The 12,628-nt window shown below is 40.3% G+C and overlaps 1 protein-coding gene across 7 annotated transcripts in view; it reads right to left on the bottom strand.

The window, feature by feature from the left end:
• The window catches only part of flfl (serine/threonine-protein phosphatase 4 regulatory subunit 3 flfl), a 45,965-nt gene that overhangs the window by 4,826 nt on the left and 28,511 nt on the right, over window positions 1-12,628 (bottom strand). For 2 of the 7 annotated variants that reach the window (XM_045753591.2, XM_045753585.2), the window contains exons 14-15: window positions 11,699-11,788; window positions 8,162-8,313 (exon numbers count right to left, since the gene is read on the bottom strand). In XM_045753591.2, coding sequence (XP_045609547.1) covers window positions 8,162-8,313; window positions 11,699-11,788 — 242 coding nt within the window. Of the gene's footprint in view, window positions 1-4,125; window positions 4,412-8,161; window positions 8,314-11,698; window positions 11,789-12,628 lie in introns of those variants that run through there. The other 5 variants (XM_045753598.2, XM_045753606.2, XM_069338533.1 and 2 more) reach the window with 4 other exon arrangements.

The raw sequence follows: 12,628 nt of genomic DNA, 5'->3' as shown, positions 1-12,628 counted from the left end.
CTATGGGCCTATTTGATTGTGTTTGCACCCTGGAATTTAAGGTCACCATTTTTACCGTACCTGAGTATCTGGAATTTATCACTCAAACATGTTATTTTCCATTGCCCAGTCGAAAACTTTATTAACATCTGCTTGTAGTTTTTCAATGTCTACAACAGAGGTAATTTTCATGCTGATTTCTGTGTCATCTGCAAAGGATGATACAAAGCTGACTTTTTATTTTTGTTTATACCTGATATGAGAATAAGGGAAAAGCAGAGGTACAGAGCTTATAATTAAGCTTGGACTTTTTTATTTGGTTGACTGTTACTCCGTTTTGTTCGACAGAAAATAGAGTATTCACCGTCCTACTTTACCAGTTACTCCCATTGACCTCATTTTGTGTGCCATCACGCCATGGTCACATTTATCGAAGGCCTTTGCAAAGTCCATGGTATACTACAAGTGCATTCTGTTTTTCTTCTAATGCCTCAGTGACTGTCATAGTGGTCAAGTAGCTGTGAGAGGCATGATCTTCCTACTCTAAATCCACGTTGGCCTGGGTTGTGGAGGTCATTGGTCTCTATGAAACTAGTGACCCGACTCCTAATTACTCTCTCAAATACTTTTATTATGTGGGACGTTAGTGCAACTGGTCTATAATTCTTTGGCAATGCTTGGCTCCCTCCCTTGTGTAAAGGGGCTATGCCTGCTGAACATGCATGTACCAACACCAAAAGATGGTCAACAGCATCACTGTATGATGAACAGCATCACTGTATGATGAACAGCATCACTGTATGATGAACAGCATCACTGTATGATGAACAGCATCACTGTATGATGAACAGCATCACTGTATGATGAACAGCATCACTGTATGATGAACAGCATCACTGTATGATGAACAGCATCACTGTATGATGAACAGCATCACTGTATGATGAACAGCATCACTGTATGATGAACATTTACCCTCCAATGCCACCAAACAATAATCCAAATATAAGCTCTTTCCAGCTTGTAAATAAATTCCAATACAGTATGCTTAATTAAATATAAGACGGGGCCTGACAGCTGAGTGGACAGCGCTCAGGATTCAGTGTCCTAAGGTTCCTAGTTCGATCCCCGGTGGAGGCAGTAACAAATGGGCAGTTTCTTTCACCCTGATGCTCCTGTTCCCCTAGCAGTAAATAGGTACCTGGAGTTAAGGGGTCATTAGGTTCCAATTTGCCGCAAAAATGCAGTAAATGAAAACTCGTTCAATTTCAATCAAACTTTTTTGACAAGTTCTACATGAAAAGTGTTTCATCTGGTCCAAGTTTCAGTATCGTAGTATAAATAGGAAGGGAGAAAAAAATATTGAAGTAGGTGTGAAAATTATGCCAAAATGGTCAAAAACGATTATCAAACACAAGTGTCAACTGAAATCATAGCTATCACAATAGCATATATTAAACAAATATTATAATTAGTTTAATTGGAAACAAATTTAAGTTAAAAAAAAAAAAGATTTTTTTTTTTCAATTTTTTTTCCTGACGATTTACATAAAACTTATACACCTGCCTGCACGTAAGCCTATCTGTAAGGATGCCAATTTTGGAGAAAATTGATTGATGTCAACCTCAGCCACAGATTTTAGAACCTTAGACTTTATTATTTGCCGTTTTTTTTTTTAATTGACAAACGTTTACAAAACTTTCATTTTTTATTCAATTTACATGAAACTTACACAGTATATGTAGAGTGCATGTGTCTACATTTGATTGATAGATTTTTTCTCTAAGTTTATTTATTGAATTTATAATAGCAATAAACATGCCATATTTGCATAATTTTGGGGGGAACTTTGAAAATTTGTATTAGGAAAACTAAAAATGTTTTGGAAATTATGTATCTAAAGATCCTTTATTATATGCTAATGTGTCAGAAAAGTGTCACAGAATAATTATATCTGAAACGTGTGTTTATTCATTCAGACTTGAAAATGTGTAAAAAATGTTGAAAAAAAAAAAAAACTCCCTTTCTATTTACACAGCAGTACTGAAGCTTGGGACAATTGCAGCACTTTTCATATACAACTAGTCAAAAAATATTGGTTGACACTGAACAACTTTTCCAAAACTGACCTATTGACCCCTTAAGACAGCTGCTACGGGCTGCTTCCTGGGGATGTGTAGCAAAAAGGAGGCCTGGTCGAGGACCGGGCCGCGAGGACACTAAGCCCTAAAATCACTTCAAGATAACCACGAACAAAAACTTTCAAAGTCTGCATTATCTTTTTTTTTTTTTTTATTCCATTCTCAGACTCTTTTCCCAAGTACTGACATACTGCTTTCTTGCAAGGCTTTTCAAACCCTGAACTCCTGATCAGTCTCGACGTGCACGCACCACACAACCTGGTGAACAATAGACAACTCACGAGTGACGATGGAATCCCTACGAGCATACCTCTAATCTTGAAAATACATTAAGGTAATTCCTAGACATACAAACATGAAACAAATGGTCACCGTAAATCAACTTTTTTGTGAAAATGCTTTATTCCTAAACTGGAAAACAACGATTCATAGTGAGCTGCAGGATAATAAATACTATGATCTGAGACACTAGACAGTCATCTTCATAATGGCACACTATTTCATTTTAAACAGACCAGGTGCGCGGAAATTCCAACCTGTGGGTCAGTATATATTATCAAAAGAGGGCAACAAGCCAGGAAGACTATTTAACACCATTGGTGTTATGGGATATTCAGAAAGGCCTAATCACTCAATGCCATTTACTAGAGCTAAAAAACATAAAAAAAAAAGGTGACATCAAAGGTACTGGAGTCGCCGAGGATCGACGCCGAGCAACATCAATGGCACAAGTTTCACCGAGGATCTTATTGCGAGACGAGCGATTAACGCTTCAACTGCACACATCAACCACAGACACTTTGAAAATTTAGCTCAAGATTTAAAACTCCCACGAGTACACAGGGCTCACATCGTTTTCCTTGCATCTCCAGTAAACAGACTCCTCCTGGGAAATAAATCCTGGCCACCCCTCCTGGGTACATGGGCCTCGGTACTAACATGGCAACTACGGGCAGCGGATCCTGCTGACGATGTTCCCAAAGCAAGACAAAACGGACACAGCCGTTGTTCCCAGCTTCTGCACATTATGCAATGGAGGCCTCATGTTCGTTTACAAAATAAATGTGAAAAATTACTCACATTCAGGATTTAGTGACTGTGATCGTGAATACGTAACATCATTACGATGCTTACTTTCTCTGGCACAGATAATGATCGCTACATAATTGATCGCATATGTCGCTACATAATTATTTTTTTTAATTTCCTGTGACCAGGAAATGCATTCTACCAATACAGAATTTTAAAGAAAAATAATTTTTTTTATTATTTTGTTTAGCACACAAGTTGAAGTTGTCACACAAAACAGGTGCACAGTATAGGGGCTAAGGCAAGCCTCCAGGTCAGATATTGATAGTTTTTGTTTTTAAACTTATGATGATTTAAAGAATTTATGAAATAAATCGAGACAAAATTTATATAAATGTTCACAATACCCAACAACAAGACGACACGACCAGGCGGACTCGTTTCCAATCGGTTAAAGTTAGCGAAGCAGCGATTTTGTTGTCATAAATACAGCATATAAACAAAATTTACTTAGGAACACAACATATTTTGAACACAAATTGCAGCCAAAAATTAATGCTGCCCCCTCCCCCCTATACTGGCGTAATCTGGCCCCCTAACAGAGCGTCGCATTTTGACTTATATACACTACTTAAGGATAAATCTTGTCGTACTAGCAGAGGGTAGTGGCTGCCAAATGTGATGTACTGCACCATCCCGTTTTGTTTTGAGCCTCTGGCACATTAGGGAACTTTAATACGACAATTTCTTGACATTGGGAAAACTTAACACGACTGCGCTGACCTTTTTTTCCCCCTCAGTGATCTATGATTTTTAACTTTTTTTTAATTAGGGAAAAATAAATGCTTTTCATATTTACCATGAATCATTAAAAGGAAAAAAAAGTGAATGGATCTTTAACGAGATGAAAACATTATTTTACTGTACTGTAAATAATCTCTTCCCAGCTTGTAAATAGATTCCAATATCCATAAATATAATATATAGTGCTTTATTCTTATTGTACACAACTTGTTATAACAAAAAAGTTTGAGGTGGGAGTGTTTGATGGCAGCACAATTGCCAACTTTGATGATCACACAGGGCATTTTTTTTTTTTTTTTTTTTTTTTTTTTTTGCTGCTGCTTTTGCTGCCGACCCCTTTACGGAGTCAGGGGGCTTGTCGTGAACGTCAAAGGACCTGGACGACCATTACGCAACGTGGATAAGGTTTTAAAGGCATGTGGACCACGGTTGTCTATTGCTTCACAAGTTCACTTCTCTGGATTCCACCATTATCGCCCAGCCCGGCCAAGGGGATTAAGAAACAAGTTAATAGATTTTCTAAACATTGTACATTTAGCATCAATTTCATTATACAGTGGCACCTCGATTAACGAGCGGCTCTATCTACCAGCATTTTGAGTGACGAGCGAGACACTCGCAGAACATTTGTGTCTACTAACGAGCTTTTCCTCGATTAACGAGCGTTTCTGCTGGTTATCGGACACCTTTTACGACAGTTTTGTTGTTGTTTCACAAGACGAGTTTGGTGCCGGAACGGATTAAACTTGTTAATTGAGGTGCCACTGTATTAAAAAAAAAAAAAAAAATCTTACACATTACAGTTCAGTTATATTTCAAACACTATTCTACAAGAGCCCAATCCACACACACACACGAAAAGAAAAAGAATGTGACATATTTGGGTCCGTCCACGAATCTTGCCAAGTAGTGGGAGGGAAAATGTCAATTCACCATTTTCTTCTAGTGTGGACTGGGTTATTAATTTTTAAGCAAAGTTATTTAAAGTTATTTTGAGCGAGAACATTTGGAGAGCTTTGAGACGATCCCAATAATTTAGATGCTTTATCACGTCTATGCGTGCCGTATATGTTATCTGTATTCCCTCTATTTTAGCAATCTCTCTCCTGCTCTGAATGGGGAAGCGAGTGCTGAGCAGTACTCAAGATGGGACAACACAAATGATTTGAAGAGTACAACCATTGTGATGGGATCCCTAGATTTGAAAGTTCTCGTAATCCATCCTTTCATTTTTCTGGCTGCCGCAATATTTGCTTTATGCTCCCTAAACGTTAGGTCGTCAGACATCATTATTCTCAAATCCTTTACATGTTGCTTCCCTACTATGGGCAAATTTGACTGAGTTTTGTACACTGTATTATGTTTAAGGTTCTCATTTTAACCATATCTGAGTACCTGGAATTTATCACTGTTAAACATCGTTATTTTCTGCTGCCCAGCCGAAAACTTCATTAATATCTGCTTGTAGGTTTTAATGTCTTCGGCAGAGCTAATTTTCATGTCATCTGCAAAGGATGATACTAAGCTATGCCTTGTATTTGAGTCTATATCTGATATGAGAATAAGGAAAAGCAGTGGTGCAAGAACTGTACCTTGAGGTACCGAGCTTTTAATTTAACTGCGCTTGGACTATTTTATATGGTTGACTGTTACTCTGTTTTGTTCAACAGAAAACTGAGTATCCAGCGTCCTACTTTACCAGTTATTCCCATTGACCTCATTTTGTGTGCTATCATTCCATGGTTACATTTATCAAATGCCTTTGCAAAATCCATGTATACCACATCTGCATTCTGTTTTTCTTCTAATGCCTCAGTGATTTTGTCGTTATGGTCAAGTAGTTGTAAGAGGCATGATCTTCCTGTTCATGCCCGTTGGCTACGTTCACAACCCAAATTGTATGGACCGATGAAGACAATTCCATGATTTTGAGTTCTATTACTGTAGCCTTCCCTGATTGGCTGGTCAGTGAGGTTGTTTGTTTGTGTGGCCCAAAGTCTAAAATTGTGTATGGCCATGACAGCCTGGCTGGTCTGGTAACTTCGCACAAACCAATCCAGTTCTTTTTTGATCGCTTCCACTATTGTTCCAATAACATTTCTTATATCTGATGGCAGAAAATTGTCATAAATGGAAAGAAGAGTGATCACGGGTCATTGAAGCTTATAGTGTGCTCTCTAATTGTGCTTATGGTACCCAGACTCCATAGAATTTATTTTGCACTTCCTACCGTATCTCTTATGCCAGGATGTTGTAATTTTACCATGCAGATTTGGAATACAACCTTCAAGTATCCTTCATGTTTATGGTACGAGATAGCTTTCTCATCCTCATTCCAACAATTACAGTGCGAGTATCTCGAGTCTGTGCCAGTAATTGAAATGCTTCACAAGCAATAAATGATTTCTTTACACTTCAGCTCTGAAATCTCTTGAGAGGTGGTTCCACCTGGCTTGAAAAGGGATGAGAGGACTGAACACATACTATATGCAAAGATAACCGTAGCCCTTTAACGAATAGCGTCATTAGAGTGGCATCTCTAGTTCGAAAGTTCTCATTATCCATCCCTATTTTCCTGGCTGTTGCAATATTTGTATTATTGTCATTTCTCTAACCATTAGATCTGACATTATTCCAAGGTTTTCAACTCTGTCACTCCTTTCAAGGAAGATATCTGACTGCGTCTTATACTAGTCTAAACGACAGAACTTTGATTCTAACCAGATGTCACGGTGTCTCCCAAAGCCATGTCAAGTGCTAATCGCGCATAGAAATGGTAAACCGACATCAGAGTGAGCAATTCAATCATTTTAGAAGCCAATTAAAATGCTAAAACATCCCTACAATGTAAAGCCCAAATGGCTTTTAAAAATATTTAACATTAATAAATTTAATAATTAAAAATAAAAAACTACAAATTTAACACTTTCGCGGGATCAGGACGCACCGAGGCGTCCTGTTTCGCTAACCGCTCCCGCATGGTGGACAAAGTTATGTCTTTTAAAATATTTGTATAAAATTCAATTTTTATCCGATTTACTTTGGGTTTGTTTCAAACTGCACGCCATGAGGCTCTCTTTCTCACCACTAGGCTGCATGGTACAATAAGTTCATGAAAGGTGTGGACCACTTCGATCAAATGGTATTATGTCCCAAACGGGTTGCAGGTGGGTGACTTTAGCCGTTTATACTGGTAATGCTTCCCCCATATCACGTATTATATGCATATGTCTGTTTAGGGAATTTTATTCCGATCAATGTACAACCAAAAATAACTGTGTGCAACAAGTTTAACTTGACAAACATAACAAAAGTAAAAACATTTCGTGTGTGTTTGACGCTCACTGATATGTTCCAGCGTTGTTTTATATTTGGCACTATTCTATCTTACGCTTTGTTGATCTTTTTTACCTACGGGCTCATAGAACATTCTATTGCGAACACATTGACACAAAAATGAATGACGTACATAAAAAATTAATGTCATGAGAGTGAAATAAGTATAAACTTTCAAAGCGCCATGCGTCGTCCCGTTACCGATACCGGGTAACAATTTCACCACTTCCCACACTCTTGCGGGCGGGCCGCAATCATTATTCTATGCTTATATTCATACCACCGTGTTCGGAATTTCATTGCGAGTCCATTGATACCAAAATTAACGCTGTAGGACAAGTGTGGAGGTGATAACAATCCCAAGAGTAAAAACATTTTGTTGCTGTTGGGCGCTCACGGCGAGTCATCTTCGTAGTTATTTATTTGGTGCTGGTATCCCTATACGTTTCGTGACTTTTTTTACCGATGTTCTTCTAGAAAATTTTATTGCGAACACGTTGGTACCAAAATGATATACGTAGCTCAAGAACTAAGGTAAGGAGAGTAAAAAGAGTATACACATTTTTGTTTTTACGCTTACGCAGCAAAAACGCCGCGCGCACATACCGCTTTTTTTTTTTACCATCGAAGGGGGCGCGAAAGTGTTAAGCACACAACATAAGACCACAAGAATGAAGGTAACTGCAGAAGGCCTATTGGCCCATATGAAGCAGCTCCTATTTACAACACTAAATATATTGTACGATGCAGTCTGGCCAATACTGGGGTAACCGGTGTAATGGATAACACCATCAAAATTCATTACGAACACTGGGCACATTTCCATCGCCTATATAGCCAAGGAGCCCCAAACAAGCTGTAACAGACCAACCTTCTTGCGGGCGGGGACGGGAGACTTGTTGCCCTCGGGTGAGAGTGCCGCTGCGGTATTATTATTGTCCTTGTTTCCGTTGTTGAGTAGCAGACTCTGCTTCCCCGTGGCACCCAACATTTTGCTCGCTCCATTCTCCTTCTCCACTTTATCTGAAAGTTGTAACAATATGCAATAGAAGCATACTTGCATCACCAACAAAAAAGCTGTAGAAAAAAATACAGTAGTATAAGCAATTTTTCACAATAAATCAATACAGGTCATTCATAACTAGTGCTGCAAATAACCCGATTTCATTGATACTGTACAAACAATTTCCCACAATAATCAATAAAGGTCATCCTTCCATTAAATTCCTCAATACTGTGAGCCATTTGTGTCCTCGACGTTATAGAATAACAGTGGTATCATTCTCTGATGCTCCACAAAACAGCTCCGTGTTTTAATTTTCTGCCGCCAAATCCATTAAAAGGCGAGGTACTAGATAATAATGATGGGACAGGCACACAGCGTGTCCCAATCACGTTTAGAAACAGTACTGGGAGAAAATCTTCAAGCAACACAATAGGATCAACCCCCCTAAATCAGAATTCACCAGGCGCCCACACTACCGAGTGGACCACAATTGATGGGCTGAAACTGCTGTGGATGTAGGTGGGTTCCAAAGATATGACTTAGGCACATAGTCAAGGTCTTCATGGGCGAAAGCTACAAGTCGTGCACCTCTACCTGTCGGTAACCCTCAATCCACAACACTTACAACCTCTGGGAGAGCACCGACATGCAACTACAACCAACAAAATCACAAGCACATGATACCTAAAAATATTGAAGCCGTTCAAAGGAATTGAACCTACACTCCTGGAGACGTACCGCGCACGCATGCTGGACCACGATGAGCTAAAAGCATCTCAACCAGAAGTAGTGTACGAGCTCAGTTATCCGAAGCCCGTTGAACCGAAGATTTAGGTTATCCGACCAAAGTCGCGTTCAGATAATTTTCTGGCCAAACTTCACCATATCCGGACAGAAATCCAAATAACCGGAGATTAGGTTACATAAATTTTCAAACCTACACATTTCAAACTACAATATCAAAGAAAAAAACTAACTATACCAAGATGAGATGAGATCTGTTTTAAATTATATTTTCAATTTATAGCGCGTGTGGAAATTTGGTTGCAGAACAAGAAATTACGAATGTTAACTTCTGGACTTCCCCGGTAAGAATTCCCACTTCTCCGACGAGGGGGCCTTTCCATATCATCCAGATAAGTGAGCCTAGCTAGTGCAGTACTACAGTACTGTACTTGAATCTGGCCGACTTTTAGCCCATCACGGTCGAGCCCATAGTGAGTGAACTTTCCTGAATTAAGCTGTACAGGAAAGCGGGTACACTCCCAACACATGGGACAGCATCAATAATTTCTCATCTGCGAAACTGTCAACTGTAATGGTGAAGATGGTAAGGCCAATGCTGCTCCCACAGGCTGCCTTCCTCCTGGTAATAAGGGAAGTAGCCAACATGCCCTACTCAACTCTTCGAACATACATTTCGAGAAAACTAAGAAAAACGAGCATCCTTAACATGGGGAGCCGGTGGCTGAGTGGACAGAACACTGGACACGTGATGCTGGGTTCGATCCCGGGCACCGGCGAGAAACGATGGGCAGTTTCTTTCACCCTGATGCCCCTGTTACCTAGCAGAAAATAGGTACCGGGGAGTTAGTCAGCCGTCATAGGCTGCTTCCTGGGGGTGGAGGCCTGGTCGAGGACCGGGCCGCGGGGACACTAAAGTCCCGAAATCATCTCAAGATAATCCTCCCTCACACCCCAAACCATATAGATTTCATAGGATACCATGCTTCCATGCTGTCAAATCTTTTTTTAAAAATAAAAATTTAGCTTGCTTAGAGACTAAAGCTTTTCAAATGGAGGACTTCAAAGAATGATGTCCGTAGTCAAATGTGGCATCCATGAAAATCCACACGAGGATTAGGAGAAAAATCCACTTTACTCTAGGTGTCACGAGCATAAAATTGTCCACGTTTGTCTGTCCACAGCTTCAAGGTTAAGCGATGCAACCAAAGTATACACAAGCTTAATGCAACATTAGAATTTGGGCCCCAAGCAAAACAAAGAGTATTCAAACCATCCGCAAAAATGACTTCGGGTAGGACAGTGGTCGACGTCTTCGACTCTCAATTGTGGATTCCAGGTTCAGTCCCCAAGTGGGACAAACAGTTGGGCATATTTCCTTTCACCTGATACTCCTGTTTACCTAGCAGTAAAATAGTTACCCAAGATATAGACAACTATTGTGGGTTGCATGAAAAAGCTCCTCTCAATAGCAGGGACGCTGTAATTCTCCTCTGTTGGTGAAGCTCCAGATATATAAACCTGCAACGATTGTAGACCAGCGACGAGCTTGGGTGTTGGGGGAGGCAGGATGCCCCACACACCTCATACTGACAGAGCATGTCTCCTGGAGACTTAAAGTGCCAATTAAGAACCACCAATCATAAAGAACGCTGGTAAATCTGAGAAAATGACGTCGATGTAACAATGAATTGACATAATGTTGATTAAACATTTCTGGAGCATGCTTTACCCACTGGAAAACAAGACTACCATACATCTGCCGAAAAGGTTATCACACGTAATTCAAAACTACGGATGTTGGTGCGGATGAACCAATTGTGGACAAATCAAGGCCTGCAAGCAGTTATCTTAACTCTTCAAGAGTGTGCATGAACACTAGTCAAGTGTAATGAAAGTCAAGTTTGGTTTTAAGAACAAGTCGAATGTTAGTTAAAACGTAAAATCAGTTTCATGGAATAGATTATCTGTCACATATTAACAATTATATACTCGAATAAATACACAGGAACCTCGATACTGGAACAGCTCCCAACTCGAACAACTCGGCACTCAAAGACTTGTCTCCATGCTAGGTAGTCGACTGTTTGCTTTTTGAACACATGAGTAATGGACGAGTCGGTGTACCAGTAGCTGTCATGTGTGCACAACACCCCTAAACTTCTCTGAACTTTTTCATGTTGACCAGACCACACACAAGAAGGTGAAGGGACGACGACGTTTCGGTCCGTCCTGGACCATTCACAATCGACTTGAGAATGGTCCAGGACGGACCGAAACGTCGTCGTCCCTTCACCTTCTAGTGTGTGGTCTGGTCAACATACTTTAGGCACGTTATTGTGACTCATCGCCTGCATAAACTTTTTCATGTTTTTCTGGATATTTTTTTAAATTCTTAGTGTAAATAAATCACCCAATGGTACCTAAGTTAGTGATAAGACACAGATGAAAAGAAATTAAAATTAGTGCAAAGTTTTCTGGGAAAATCTCACCCCTGATAAAGCCGTGACAAAACATGTTATCGTGGAATCTTAAAACGCACGCTAAAAAACCAAACATCACTGGACAAGTTTCTTGTAAGAAAAGCCTCCAGCAAGTCTCAAGAGGGACATAAGAGAAAGACAGGAGATAGAGAAAGAAGCCCAGAAGCACAATTACCTGAAGTTTTTATGGTAGGGGACTCCCCCGCCAAACAATAACATCTCTCTTCCTCAGCCTCACCACCTTCCACATACGCCATCAACTCTCCTAAGGGCAGGGCAAAGTGAGAATATATTGGCATTTCATTTCAATCATTTATTGCATTAATGTGTGTGTATTTGGTATGGGGAGGGGGAGAGGGAGAGGGCTGAGACGGATTAATCCAATTTACGTTATTCCGTACGTGAGAAAATATATTCGGTACTCTAACAGACTGGCACTCGAGTGGCCTTCTGGAACCCATCAAGTTTGAGTATAGAGGTGCCATTATATATCACAGGACTAATAAAAGTGAAATAGCAAACAGTTTGCTATTGGAATAAGGAGTAGGGTAATGTACTGTACATACAAAGTACAGTATTAATGGGTACAAATGGTGACTAGGTGGAGGCAAGCTGGGCTAGCCTCCACCTAGTCGAGATAGACCTAGCTCACTCACCAGACACCACCTGCCTCCCTTGACAACTTCCACCATTAACACCACCTGCCTCCCCTGACAACCACCACCACCTGCCTCCCCTGACAACCACCACCACCTGCCTCCCCTGACAACCACCACCACCTGCCTCCCCTGACAACCACCACCACCTGCCTCCCCTGACAACCACCACCAGGCCACCATCTTGTCATGCCTCGACCCCATTCTCTCTGGATACTTTGTGTAAGTAAACTGTTATAGTGGATAACGACAGCCACCTCCGACACTCGACCCACAGGCACACTTGGCCCAATAATCCTCGCTCAATCCAACATTTGTACATTCCGCTTAACAATTTGTACTGAATTCACTTAGTTCGGACCATCTAGGAAGTCGTTAAGAGTAAGGATGCACTGTACAGTATAATGGTTACTGTATTGTGGTACCCATTACTACAATACAGTAGTAAT

Source organism: Procambarus clarkii, chromosome 5, assembly GCF_040958095.1.
Source record: "Procambarus clarkii isolate CNS0578487 chromosome 5, FALCON_Pclarkii_2.0, whole genome shotgun sequence".
In the NCBI taxonomy this organism is placed as follows: Eukaryota; Metazoa; Arthropoda; class Malacostraca; order Decapoda; family Cambaridae; genus Procambarus; species Procambarus clarkii.
This window is presented reverse-complemented; position numbering and strand designations above follow the sequence as displayed.